We start from the raw sequence: 14825 nt of genomic DNA, 5'->3' as shown, positions 1-14825 counted from the left end.
CCCCAGAGTTCATCAATATTCTTTGGTTTCGTCTTCCATGCTTCCTCTGTCATTCTACACCACATATGCTCAATGATGTTCATGTCTGGTGACTGGGCTGGCCAATCCTGGAGCATCTTGATCTTCTTCGCCTTAAGGAACTTTGATGTGGAGATGGAAGAATGCGATGGAGCACCATCCTGCTGCAAAATTTGGCCTTTTTTATGGTTGGGAATATAAGAGGTAGCTAAGATTTCTTGGTATTTTAGACTATTGATGTTGCCTTCCACCCTGCAGATCTCTCGCACACCCCCATACTGGATGTAACCCCAGACCATGATTTTGCCTCCACCAAACTTCACTGTTTTCTGGGTTAATCTCAGCTCCATGCGGGTTCCAGTAGGTCTCCTGCAATATTTGCGGCGACTGTGGTGTAATTCAACAGAAGATTCATCTGAAAAATCCACCTTCTGCCACTTTTCCAGAGTCTATTCTTTTAGCAGGCTGTGGCCCTTGGCAAATGCCACACGGTTTTTCAATTGTCTTTTGTTTAGTGCTGGCTTATGGGCACTGATTCGACCATGGAGGCCATTTCGAGACAGAATCCGACAAACTGTTCTGGTTTACACAGGGACTTCAGGTGACCAGGTTTCGTGGAGCTCTGCTGCAATGGAAAATGGGCTGGCCTTGGATTTTCGAGCCAACAAATGGTCCTTTCGAGCAGTTGTCTTGCGGGGTGGGCCTGACCTGGCCTTGTCCAAAACGTCTCCAGTCTCTTCAAATCTTTTTTTTATCCTCTGAATTTGACGCTGAGACACATTGAAGGTGTCTGCCACATCAGCAGTGGATCTGGTCTTCAGCCTCTTGATAATCAACACTTTAGTCTCCGGGTGAATCTTGGGCATGTTTGCAGAGGTCTAGTTGCACTTGAGAAGGTCTAGTGTACTGGTGTTCTTTTTATACACACCTGAGACCTAATTGATCCATTATTAGTCACAGGTGAAGATCATATAACAAGGCGACAACACTTATGTCTTGGCAAAAATCGACTCAATGGGCTTTATCAAGCTGTGAATATTAGAATACAAAATTTTTGTCAGTTTGGTTTTGCACTGAAAAATTATTACAAAAGCTGTTGGGATTAAAATGATCCATTTCTTGTAACAAAATCTTGATTAGAAATATATTTTAGCTGCACTTCAGGTCAATTTGTACACAAGCGACAAGACTTTCTTCAGGGACTGTACACAGATACCATCTTATGTCAGTGAGCGCTAACTCACTCATTTTTTAGTCGGTGAATTGTTTGCATACTTTCTATTAGTTTGATACCCCTATTTTCTACCTCTTTAGCAATAACAGACATAAAAAATAAATAAAAAAAAAGCAGTGGTTTAGATGTCAAAGATTTAGTTTTAAAGTAAAATTCAAAGAAAATCAAATGTTACCTTGCAGTGTTTGGATTAGTTCCAGGTTGATGTGTGACGGTATTACAGGACTTGGCAACTCTTGAAGAAATGCCTTGACTAGGTCAGCAATAAAATGTACATGGGCTGCTTCCAAATCACCTCCGAAAAAATCTAGAATGAGAAGGAACACCTTGTACTGAAGTAGGATGTGAATTTACAAATGTGCAATTAATACAGATATGCCTAGTTCACATGGGTGTACTTAAAGTGGTTCTTAAGCCTTGAAGAGGTTTTGTAAACCTTAGTTTTCTTTTTTTTTTGGTAAGCAACAAACATATCATACTTACCTCCACTGTGCAGTTCGTTTTGCACAGAGTGGCTTGATCCTCGTCTTCTGGGGTCACCCAACGGCGGTCGCGGCTCCTCCCCGCATCGGGAAACCCCCATGCTAGACTCGGCCTGCCCCCGCGTCATTGTATTTGATTGACAGCAGCGAGAGCCAATAGGCTACACTGCTATCAATTTATCCAATCAAGAGCCGAGACCCGGCCAGAGAGGGTGTGCACGTCTCCTGCCTGGGGAACGTCGGAGGCTCTTAACCCAGGTCGGTGTAGCTATGTGTCAGACTGACACACCGCACCACCGATCGCTGCGATGCGCACCCCATGGGCACGTGGCGGCTGTTATTCTGCTGGACGTCATATAACGTCCAGTCAGGAAAACTGAACCACCGCCCAGCCGTCATTCTGCTATAGGCTGGGCAGAAAGTAGTTTAAGAAGTTGTTAAGTCTTGAGGTTTTTCACCTTAATGCATTCTATGCAAATTAGACAAAATACTTTCTGTGTTGCAGCTGCCCCCCTTTCCTTACCTGAACCCCATCGTTCCAGTGATGAGCATGAGCCCAACAGCTCCAGCCACTGTCTCGGGTCCTTATTGGATAGATTAATAGCAGCCGGGGCCATTGGCTCCCTCTGCTGTCAAAAATCCATCAAATCCAGTGACACAGGAGCCGGGGCTGGGGCCGAGTCCTGCTGTCTGTGCCAATGGGCACAGCAGCAGGACTCTGGAGCTCGCCCGCACGAGTGCCCCCATTGAATGCGGCCCTCTGTGGGGGCACTTGAAGAGGAGGTGCCAGGAGCACCACCTGGGTATCCCAGAAAAGGAGGACCGGGGCCCCTCTGTGCAAAACCCTTGCACAGAGCACGCAAGTATGACATGTTAGTTTAAAAAAAAAAAATCTGAGCTGCATATTCCCCCACCCAGGACAAACCAGCCTAACAAGAAATAATTAAAAAAAGGCCCCTTAACCCAACATGCATTTTCGTTACCTCCAGCTCCGCCATGCCCTCCTGGTTCAATTTGGCGGTACTTCCCCTAGTGTAGAACAACTGGATATTCTTTAAATCATAACGGGGCAAGACTCCCATAAACGTATCTCAGTGTTTTAAAACTCTCTCCTCCGCCCCACAGCGACGACCCTTGCATATAAATTGAGAGATCGTTGGTATGGGGATGTGGGGGAGCTGGGGGATGACGAATGGGAGGACGCATTAGAGACCCGTGGAAAGGTCTCAACTAGGCTATCGGACCACCTTACACAGCTTTACATCATACACAGATCATATTTGACCCCTCTTTGCTTGGCCAAATACAAACCTGACCAAAACCCATTGTGCCCCAGATGTGATAGTCCATCCAGCACCTTCTTTCATCTTCTCTGATCATGCCCAACAATACAGGACTACTGGTCCCACATAGTGAAATTCATTCATGATGAGATGGGGTCTCCCCTGACGTTGTGTCCCAAACAATGTTTACTTGGGGTGTTCCCAGATCAGGATTTGGATAAATTCCACAAAATATTCCTCCAAGAATCACTATTTATAGCTGGGTTACTTATAGCAAGAAAGTGGCTTCAAGTCATACCACGACACTCCAGGAGTGGATATCCGCAATCAACTAAATCAACACTGTCTTATCGTACAAAAAAAGAGATCTATGTTCATAGGGGTTGTCCAGCTAAATATGGCAACATTTGGGACACTTGGTTAGGAAATGCTGCTACGTGTAATGAGATACCCGATTGATCCCCTTGCCATTGTCTTTTTCCACTTTTGTTTTTTCCTTGTTTCTTACACTATGTTGGGTCCATAAACCTCCCTGGATGCAGACCCAGCGAATGGACCTCTTATGTTTCTGCAATTATTCATTAAGCTTACATATTACAACATTAAATGTACAAGATCTGTTGAACATGTCATCAACTTGGATCCTCTTGGTCTAATTGCATTTCCTGTAAGGTTTCAGACTATGGGAAACAGATCAGATGGTAGTAGAGCCTTGTGTAGACAAAATACCAGACAATGATCCCCCATGGAGCCATATACAGGGTATGAGAAGGTGAGGTCAGCTGATCCCCTGCACTCTTAATCTGCCAAGTGCAGGGCACAGTGTCCCTAGAAGGTGACGTTCATTGCTGTGGAAGAGTGAAGCCTTTAGTGCTTGACACTATAGGCTGTTGAATCCTGGAAGCATCTAGAGATCGCTGTGTTGTATGGTGTAAGCAAGTAGAGTAGGACCAAGCTCTTAAAACATCATTACAAGCTGGTCTGCATTTTCTATGGTCCCTCCACAATGCTATGTCATCAAGTGCTGGGGAGAAAGAGGGAGGAGGTGAACATTTTTTAACGGCAGCTCAGGTATAGACAATGCACAGGCTACCTGAGGAAAGGGAAGTTCTCACGCCTCACCTGTACAGCCTGACAGACTAAGTAGAGGAGGGTTTCCTATTTACAAAATTAAAGCTTTCACAAAACCCCACTGTACATAAATGGTTAACAAGTAAGTTCAGAATAAAATGAGAGATGTTAACCACCCTTACAAAGAGCCATTTACAGACTCCAGCCTCTGATAAAATAAAGGGGGGAAAAAAAATCTTCAACACAGTATGTAGCCGGCTAGCAAAACGAGTCTTCAGGGACAATGACAGGAGATACTGCCACAATTAAACTCACAATAAAAATATATTAAAACATACAGTTTAAATCCCAGTGTTATATAAAAATACAAGGTGAACATTAAACATAAGTCTCCTCAGTAAGTTTTCTGCTCATTTTAAGTAAAACAAACTAAACAGACCCTAGAGTTTGCAATAAAGGCCCTTAATAAGTTCAACTCTTGTAAGAACTGGTTCTTACCAGTTTTTAATGTGTGTCTAAACTCCGAGCCAGAGGTCCTGTACAGCAATTCACTGTCCATTCCTAGAAAGAAAACAAAATCTGTCATAAATTACATTTACAGAGTACTCAAGCGTAGTAATCCCCCACACGATACTTAAAGCAAGCAAAATACTCATCTTCTCAACCAAAGAAAGTGACAAAAATAGTAAATTAAAGAAAGAGGGTTATTATAACATGTCTAACCAATGTTTCTATTAAATATTATGGGCCAGATTCACAGTCAGCGGCGTATGTTTGAGCGGGCGTAGCGCATCTCATATGCGCTACGCCAACGTAACATAGAGAGGCAAGAGCAGTATTCACAAAGCACTTGCTCCCTAAGTTACAGCGGTGTAGCGTAAATGGGCCGGCGTAAGCCCGCCTAATTCAAATTTGGAAGGTAGTGGGCATGTTCCGTGTTGTATTATAATTAACCGTGACCCCATGTAAATGAATGGCCGAATGAACGGCGCATGCGCGCGCATGCTCATAATCACGTCGCATATACTCCCTAAGAAACGATGGCTCAATGCGTACGACGTGAACGTAACCTACGCCCAGCCCCATTCACGTACGACTTATGTAAACAACGTAAAATACGACGCTGTTCCCGCGCCCATACCTTAACATGACTTACCCCTGCTTTAGGTGGGGTAACTTTACGACGGACGTACGCCTTACGTAAGTGACGTAGCTTACTGCGACGGGCGCAAGTACGTTCGTGAATCAACGTATCTAGCTCATTTACATATTCGACGCGTAAATCAACGGAAGCGCCCCCAGCGGCCAGCGTAAATATGCACCCAAGATACGACGGCGTAAGGAGACTTACGTCGGTCGGATCAAGCAGAAATTCAGGCGTATCTGATTTCCTGAATACAGCGCATAGATACGACGGCGCATACTACAACTTACGCGGCGTATCAACAGATACGTCAGCGTAAGTTGTCTGTGAATCCAGCCCTATATATATACTATATATATATATATATATATATATATATATATATATATATATATATATATATATACAGGGAGTGCAGAATTGTTAGGCAAATTAGTATTTTGACCACATCATCCTCTTTATGCATGTTGTCTTACTCCAAGCTGTATAGGCTCGAAAGCCTACTACCAATTAAGCATATTAGGTGATGTACATCTCTGTAATGAGAAGGTGTGTGGTCTAATGACATCAACACCCTATATCAGGTGTGCATAATTATTAGTCAACTTCCTTTCCTTTGGCAAAATGGGTCAAAAGAAGGACTTGACAGGCTCAGAAAAGTCAAAAATAGTGAGATATCTTGCAGAGGGATGCAGCACTCTTAAAATTGCAAAGCTTCTGAAGCGTGATCATCGAACAATCAAGCGTTTCATTCAAAATAGTCAACAGGGTCGCAAGAAGCGTGTGGAAAAACCAAGGCGCAAAATAACTGCCCATGAACTGAGAAAAGTCAAGCGTGCAGCTGCCAAGATGCCACTTGCCACCAGTTTGGCCATATTTCAGAGCTGCAACATCACTGGAGTGCCCAAAAGCACAAGGTGTGCAATACTCAGAGACATGGCCAAGGTAAGAAAGGCTGAAAGACGACCACCACTGAACAAGACACACAAGCTGAAACGTCAAGACTGGGCCAAGAAATATCTCAAGACTGATTTTTCTAAGGTTTTATGGACTGATGAAATGAGAGTGAGTCTTGATCGGCCAGATGGATGGGCCCGTGGCTGGATTGGTAAAGGGCAGAGAGCTCCAGTCCGACTCAGACGCCAGCAAGGTGGAGGTGGAGTACTGGTTTGGGCTGGTATCATCAAAGATGAGCTTGTGGGGCGTTTTCGGGTTGAGGATGGAGTCAAGCTCAACTCCCAGTCCTACTGCCAGTTTCTGGAAGACACCTTCTTCAAGCAGTGGTACAGGAAGAAGTCTGCATCCTTCAAGAAAAACATGATTTTCATGCAGGACAATGCTCCATCACACGCGTCCAAGTACCCCACAGCGTGGCTGGCAAGAAAGGGTATAAAAGAAGAAAAACTAATGACATGGCCTCCTTGTTCACCTGATCTGAACCCCATTGAGAACCTGTGGTCCATCATCAAATGTGAGATTTACAAGGATGGAAAACAGTACACCTCTCTGAACAGTGTCTGGGAGGCTGTGGTTGCTGCTGCACGCAATGTTGATGGTGAACAGATCAAAACACTGACAGAATCCATGGATGGCAGGCTTTTGAGTGTCCTTGCAAAGAAAGGTGGCTATATTGGTCACTGATTTGTTTTTGTTTTGTTTTTGAATGTCAGAAATGTATATTTGTGAATGTTGATATGTTATATTGGTTTCACTGGTAAAAATAAATAATTGAAATGGGTATATATATTTTTTTTGTTAAGTTGCCTAATAATTATGCACAGTAATAGTCACCTGCACAAACAGATATCCCCCTAAAATAGCTAAAACTAAAAACAAACTAAAAACTACTTCCAAAAATATTCAGCTTTGATATTAATGAGTTTTTTGGGTTCATTGAGAACATGGTTGTTGTTCAATAATAAAATTAATCCTCAAAAATACAACTTGCCTAATAATTCTGCACTCCCTGTATATATATATATTCCGCTTTAACCACTTGCCGTCGCCGCACCGTCATTATACGTCCACAAGGTGGCTCTCCTAGGCGAGACCACGTAAATGGACGTCCTACCTTTTAGCCGCCACTAGGGGCGCACGCGCGCCCCCCGCTCGCCCCCGACTCCCGTGCGTGTGCCCGGCGGGCGCGATCGCCGCCGGGCACACGCGATCGCTCGGTACAGAGCGGGGAACGGGAGCTGTGTGTGTAAACACACAGCTCTCGTTCCTGTCAGCAGGGGAAATGCTGATTTTCTGTTCATACAATGTATGAACAGAAGATCAGTGTTTCCCCTAGTGAGGCCCCCCCCCCCCCCCCACAGTAAGAACACACCCAGGCATACTTAACCCCTTCCCCGCCCCCTAGTGTTAACCCCTTCACTGCCAGTGGCATTTTTATAGTAATCTAATGCATTTTTATAGCACTGATCGCTATAAAAATGCCAATGGTCCCAAAAATGTGTCAAAAATGTCCGAAGTGTCCGCCATAATGTCGCAATACCGAAAAAAAAATCGCTGATCGCCGCCATTACTAGTAAAAAAAATATTAATAAAAATGCCATAAAAATACCCCCTATTTTGTAAACGCTATAACTTTTGCGCAAACCAATCAATAAACGCTTATTGCGATTTTTTTTACGAAAAATATGTAGAAGAATACGTATCGGCCTAAACTGAGGAAAAAAAATGTTTTTTTATATATTTTTGGGGGATATTTATTACAGCAAAAAGTAAAAAATATTCATTTTTTTCAAAATTGTCGCTCTATTTTTGTTTATAGCGCAAAAAATAAAAAACGCAGAGGTGATCAAATACCACCAAAAGAAAGCTCTATTTGTGGGAAAAAAAGGACGCCAATTTTGTTTGGGAGCCACGTCGCACGACCGCGCAATTGTCTGTTAAAGCGACGCAGTCCCGAATCGCAAAAAGTACTCTGGTCTTTGGGCAGCAATATGGTCCGGGGGGTAAGTGGTTAAAGTATCTTTTTGGCATTTAATAAAAAAAACATATTGTGCAAAAAAAATCAAAAATTCAGACAACTGTTAAAAAAAGAAGAAAAAAAATGGTTATAATTTTTTCTATTCTTTTTTTGTTTCATTCAACCAGAGGGTTGAACAAAAAAAAAAACCCATCCGATTCCCCCATCCACACATTCAAGGTGGATGGGGGAATCCTCCCAATAAGCTATTATTCTCACAGTGGGAAGAGTTCTCCGCTGTCAGAATACACTGATCAGTGCTGCCAGCTAGCGCTGATCAAGTGGCAAAAATCTGAAAGGGTGGTTGTACAGAAGTTAATTGGTAGATCGACTTCTGTACAACTGCCTTTCACATTTCTAGATCAAAATTCGGACGGTTTCTGCTGTAATGGGCGAATGTCGATCCAAAAAAGCCTGCAATATATTTAATAAAACATCTGTATTTTAGATTTACACACACTTTCATATAAACACTTAGAAAACAAAATATAAAGAAACACAATATCTTAAAAGGTATTAAAGGTGTTGTAAAGGTAAAAAAAAAGTTTCCTAAATAGCTTCCTTTACTTTAGTGCAGTCCTCCTTCACTTACCTCATTCTTCCATTTTGCTTTTAAATGTCCTTATTTCTTCTGAGAAATTCTCACTTCCTGTTTTTCTGTCTGTAACTACACACAGTAATGCAAGGCTTTCTCCCTTGGACTACAGGAGAGTCAGGACGCCCTCTAACACACAGCTCCTTTCTCTATCTGCAACGTAGAGAGCATCCTGACTCTCCTGTAGTCCAAAGGAGGAGGCAAGCACGACACTCCACACCAGGGAGAAAGTGTTGCATTACTGTGTGTAGTTACAGACAGAAGAACAGGAAGTGAGGATTTCTCAGAAGAAATAAGGACATTTAAAAGCAAAATGGAAGGATGAGGTAAGTGAAGGAGGACTGCACTAAGGTAAAGGAAGCTATTTAGGAGAAAAAAAATTGTACCTTTACAACCCCTTTAAATAAGGTAGTGCTCTTACATAAATAAACAAAATACACTGTCCAAATCTTGCCGCCTCAACCTTCGCAACATCTCCAAAATACGCCCCTTTCTAACCAATGACACCACAAAACTCTTAATTCACTCCCTGGTCCTCTCTCGCCTCGATTACTGCAACTCCCTCCTCATTGGCTTACCTTTGCATACTCTAACCCCCCTTCAGTCCATCATGAATGCTGCTGCCAGACTTATCCACCTTACCAATCGCTCTGTCTCTGCTACTCCCCTCTGTCAATCCCTCCACTGGCTTCCGCTCGCCCAACAAATTAAATTCAAACTACTAACAATTACCTACAATGCCATCCACAACTCTGCCCCCAGCTACATCACTGACCTAGTCTCTAAATACCAACCTAATCGTTCTCTTCGTTCTTCTCAAGACCGTCTACTCTCTAGCTCTCTCATCACCTGCTCCCATGCTCGTCTCCAGGACTTTTCTAGAGCCTCTCCAAGCTTATGGAACTCCTTACCCCAATCTATCCGTCTATCTCCTTCTCTATTAGCTTTTAGAGGATCCCTGAAAACCCTCCTCTTCAGAGAAGCCTATCCTACCCACACCTAACAACAGTACTTTCATTTAAGTCCATCTGATCATCCCCCACAGCTAACTACCCTTTGTTCCACTTGACCCTCCCTTCTAGATTGTAAGCTCTAACTAGCAGGGCCCTCTGATCCCTCCTGTATTGATTTGTATTGTGACTGCACTGTCTTCCCTGATATAAATCCTGTATAATAATAATAATAATAATATTAATACAAAAGAATCAACAAAGTAATTTTCCTGCATTTAAAGTGTTACTAAACCCACAACAGTAAAATCAGTCTATATATGCAGTAAAGCATGTTTGTTATACTCACTGAAGAACCCATGGGGTTAATCCTCTGCGTAGTGTAAAAATTATGTTTGATCCTGTCTCCTCTGATCCTCCCCTTTTTCCACTGTCCTCTAATCACTGCTTGATAGTACAGAGCTCAGGGACAAGCTGCACATGCACAGTTTGGTGTGTATTGCCAGAGAGTTGTTTTTGTTCTTGGGAGAGAGTATGTGATCAGCACAGGGCCAATCAGCACTGTCCAAACAGAGGGTCGGGTGTCCTGCAGCCTCATGGGACAATCAGAGGGGAATGAAAATTCCTCCTACAAGCTTTAACCAGACAGTCACAAGACTGCTTTAAATGCTAATGAGAATAGGTATTTAGCAGTTTATATTTACTAAAATAATTGCATTTCCATGTTCTGTGTACTGTGGGAGACCAGATATAGTGAATGCAGGGCCCTGGGTTTAGTAACACTTTAAAGTGGTTGTTAACCATTACATATACCCACTGAAATATCTAGCCTCAGGAGATACACATATAAATTAAATCCCCCTAAGCTGTACCTGTTGTATTTGCTGCCTTCTCTTCTCTACAGCCATTCAAATTGCACACATCAAAGGCTATTTCTGAGCCTCCAACAAGCAGGGGGTGGGAATATGACATTACACACTGCACAGCACAATGCTGAGTCTAATCTTAGACCTGAGTAGAGGAACACCACACCCCGCACAATTGTATAAGTAAACATGCAAAGCTGAGGCTGTCAATCATCTATTACATGCTGGGGGAAGGGGCTGTCTCCCGGGATACTCTAGTTTCGGCATTAAAAATTCAGAAGTGAGGCATGCAGATAGCAGGAGGAGAGGGCAGCCAAAAATTACACCAAATGCTTTGGATTAATGCAAGTATACACTGTATTCACATTTCAGACCTTTACAACCAGTTTAGGAATAAAAAGTGGTGGAAACTGCAATAATACACACGTTTTACGATATTATCTATGCTATTGTGTTGCCGTTACCACAAAAACGTGACAATGGACACTTAAAACATCATCTCACCTTTGTTTTCAAGGGCTTCAAACAACTTGACCAGTATTGGAGGACCTATTTCTGGAGAACAAAACTGATCAACCAGCTCAGGTAGTAGAGGACCTTAAAAAATAAACAGAAATGATTAAATACTGATCATACTTTTCTTTCAAAATCAATGGCAGTACCACAAAAAAACAGATACGTTCAAAAGAAAAAAATGACTGTGTTGGAAGCAGCTTTTGTAACCTTGCATTCTGCAGTGTAAGTGGCACTGTTCAGTATATATACTAACACATCCTGAATGAGGCTGGGCCATCACATACAGCAGCTGCATTAAAACATCAGCTTATAACTAGGCCCCTGAGGCCGCGCACACACGATAGGTTAAACCAATGAAACGGTCTGATGGACCGTTTTTATCGGTCCAAACCGATCGTGTGTGGGCCCCATAGGTTATTTAACCTTCGATTAAAAAAAAGCAAACTTGCTTTAAAATTTAACCGATGGATTGCTAACCGATAGGTCAAAACCGATCGTTAGTATGCAAAACCGATCGGTTAAAAACCCACGCATGCTCAGAATCAAGTCGACACATGCTTGGAAGCATTGAACTTAATTTTTTTCAGCACGTCGTTGTGTTTTACGTCACCGCGTTCTGACACGATCGGTTTTTTAACTGATGGTGTGTAGGCGCGACGGACCATCAGTCAGCTTCAACGGTTAACCTAAGACAACTGTCCTTCAGACCGTTTTCATCGGATGGACTGATCGTGTGTGCGAGGCTAAACACATTCAGCCCCAAGAGGGTCACATGCAGCGTCCAGCCCAGCTGAGGGCAGCCTGTCAAAGGCTATGGCAGGATGTGACTGGACAGGGATGAATGCTGTACTAAGTGTTACCTTGTAGGTGTACCAGTGTGAATAATGCATTTGATTTGAATAGAGTGGGAAGAACCTCTATTCTCACTGCTATCCGGGGGTACATCAAGGAGATTTAGCCTCACTTCCTGTACTGTTGATGTTCAACTAGACAGATAAATCTAGATCTCTAAAGCCACAAGAGCACTGTTTTTTATTTTGTCAAAACATGGAAAATGTACAGGCACATTTTTAACTGACAACCTGAAATATGACAGACACTCCTATTAGAATTGATAAGAGAATTGATATTTAAAGAGTATAAACAATATGTAAACATTAACAATACCCATAACAAGTTATCTGCCTGGCTTTACAATGAAAGTCCTGTGGTGCTCTAAGCATGTTGGCAAATGGTGGTCAAGGTCAGGTTGTACCTAACAGTGGGAGTGGCCTAAAGAAGGATGCTTAACGGCTCCCAGACTGCCCACCGCATATATACTGTGGCAGGGCGGGCTGGCTGAAAAAATCACCTACCTGTGCATGATTTTGTGCACGCGGTGTATGGGGCGCGCCGCTCTCACTGTGATTGGACACAGCGGGAGCCAATCAGCGGGTCTGGGGGCTGTCATGGCCGATTCAACCCACCGAGCGATCTGTGGAGAGACAGAGCAGCGGTGTGCCTATGTAAACAAGGCACACCGCTGATCTGTTAGGGAGCAAAAGAGAGATTGAGCTCAGTTGAAACACAATGGCCCGGATTCACATACATCGGCGCATATTTATGCCGCCGTAGCGTATCTCTTTTACGCCACGCCGGCGCAGCGTGGAGAGGCATGCACTGCATTCACAAAGCCAGTGCTTACCAAGATGAGCCAGCGTAGAGTATTTTTGAAGGCGCAGGCCAGCGTAAGTGTAAGTGGGCGTGACCCCATGCAAATGATGGTCCGAGCCTGGCGCAGTGGTTTACGTCCGGCATATCTCAAACGGCGCATGCGCCGTGACATGAACGCATGTCCCCAACCCCTCGGCTCACAACTACGCCCGGCGTAACCCCTAAGATACGCCAGCCCACCGCCTACGCCCAGAGCATAAATACGCCCAGACATGCGCCCGTCCAGCGCAAAAGTACATCCGTTTGCTTGTTTCCCCCCCTGGAGCAAAGTACTTTTGTTAGAGCCATGGCAGCTGCTAAGGAGAGGAGGAAGAGAAATTTCTCGATGGAGGAGAGGGCTATCCTGATTTCGGCAACAGCCCAATATGATGCGTACTTCCATGGTGCCCACAGTGCCAGGACCAGCAAGGCACGCAAGAGGGAGATCCTGGAGAAGATCACCCTGGATGTCAATGCCTTTGGGCATGAGGCCAGGACCCCCGATGATATAAATAAGAAAATTAACGACATGAGACGTCGGGCCCGGGATAAGCTGGCCAGTATGAGGAGGCACGCCAGGGGCACCAGCTTCTGCTCTGCGGTTGACTGATGAGGAGGAGGTCATCGCCAGCTGTCTGGAGCGGGAGCAGGTGGAGGGCTTTGACTCCAGTGACCAGGCCTTGAGGACAGGTAAGTGTGTTTTATCCCCCATTCGGTGTGTAGCAAAACATTTGTCAGCTGCAATGTCGCAGTCCCACCAAAAATTGCTCATAGTCACCACCATTACTAGTAAAAACAATAAAAATAAATACAAGTTTGTAGACGCTATAACTTTTGCCCGAACCAATATAAAATATACGCTTATTGGGATTTTTTTTACCAAAAACGTGTAGCAGAATACATATTGGCCTAAATTGAGGAAGAAATTTGATTTTACATTTTTTTTTATTGGATGTGTTTTACAGCAAAATGTAAAAAAAAAATATATATATTTTTTTTAAATTGTCGGTCTTTTTTGCTTATAGTGCAAAAAATAAAAACCGCAGCAAGGTGATCAAATACCATCAAAAGCAAGCTTTATTTGTGGGGAAAAAGGACATACATTTTATTTGGGTACAGTGTCGCACGACCACGCAATTGTCAGTTAAAGCAACGCAGTGCCGTATCGTAAAAAGTGGCCTGGTCAAGAAGGGGGTTAAACCTTCTGGAGCTGAAGTGGGAAAAGTATAACCAAAAGGCAATTTTTTAGTTTTTGATGGAATGGAGAGGAATTAGAACACCTGTCAGGTTGTTATTGCCGTCTGTGTCTCCATTGGGGAGATTCACCATATCTGTGTCCTGTTGACAGTTAGCATCTAAAGTGAAGGTAATAAAACAGCCCAAATTGTGAGTTGTCCCCAGAACATAAATAAAGAGGAAATCTTCTAACGAGGACACTAGTTCTGACAACCAGGGATTTCCTCACTTTTGAGGGATTTCTTCATTCCATCACTTCACTTTAGGCTATGGGACAGGAAGTGAAGGGAACTCTTCCCATGAGGTATAGATTGCAAAAAAAACTCCCTTACGCTATCCAAAATAAAAAATAAATAAATAATTTGCCTTTAATTCTACTTTAAAGCAGAACTTCATGAAAATAAACAAATGTTGGGACAATGAAAGCCTTGGTCAGGGTTATATAAAATACAACATAATTAGCCGGATTCACGTAGAGCGGCACATCTATATACCGGCAGAGCGCATCTCATATGCGATACGCCAACGTAAATCAGTGAGGCAAGAACAGTATTCACAAAGCACTCGCTCCCAACGTTGCACCGGCGTAACGTAAATTGGCCAGCATAAGCCCGCCTAATTCAAAGTAGGAAGAAAGTGGGCGTGATCCATTTAAATGAACCGTGACCCCATGCAAATGAATGCGCCGTCCCGTGGGCGCTTCCCAGTGCGCATGGTCAGAATCACGTCGGACCTAACGCCAAAGATACGTCGAATCACTGAAC

General features: G+C 43.5%; 1 protein-coding gene across 2 annotated transcripts in view; it reads right to left on the bottom strand.

Annotated features, from left to right (window-relative positions):
• The window catches only part of PIK3R2 (phosphoinositide-3-kinase regulatory subunit 2), a 107296-nt gene that overhangs the window by 56927 nt on the left and 35544 nt on the right, over positions 1–14825 (bottom strand). For both annotated transcript variants that reach the window (XM_040326898.1, XM_040326902.1), the window contains exons 3-5: positions 11122–11214; positions 4587–4649; positions 1428–1559 (exon numbers count right to left, since the gene is read on the bottom strand). In XM_040326898.1, the coding sequence (XP_040182832.1) occupies positions 1428–1559; positions 4587–4649; positions 11122–11214 (288 nt within the window). The remainder of the gene's footprint in view (positions 1–1427; positions 1560–4586; positions 4650–11121; positions 11215–14825) is intronic.

This window comes from Rana temporaria, chromosome 1 (genome assembly GCF_905171775.1).
Source record: "Rana temporaria chromosome 1, aRanTem1.1, whole genome shotgun sequence".
Lineage (NCBI taxonomy): Eukaryota > Metazoa > Chordata > Amphibia > Anura > Ranidae > Rana > Rana temporaria.
The sequence above is the reverse complement of the archived record's forward strand: the minus strand, read 5'-3'. Positions and strand labels throughout refer to the sequence as shown.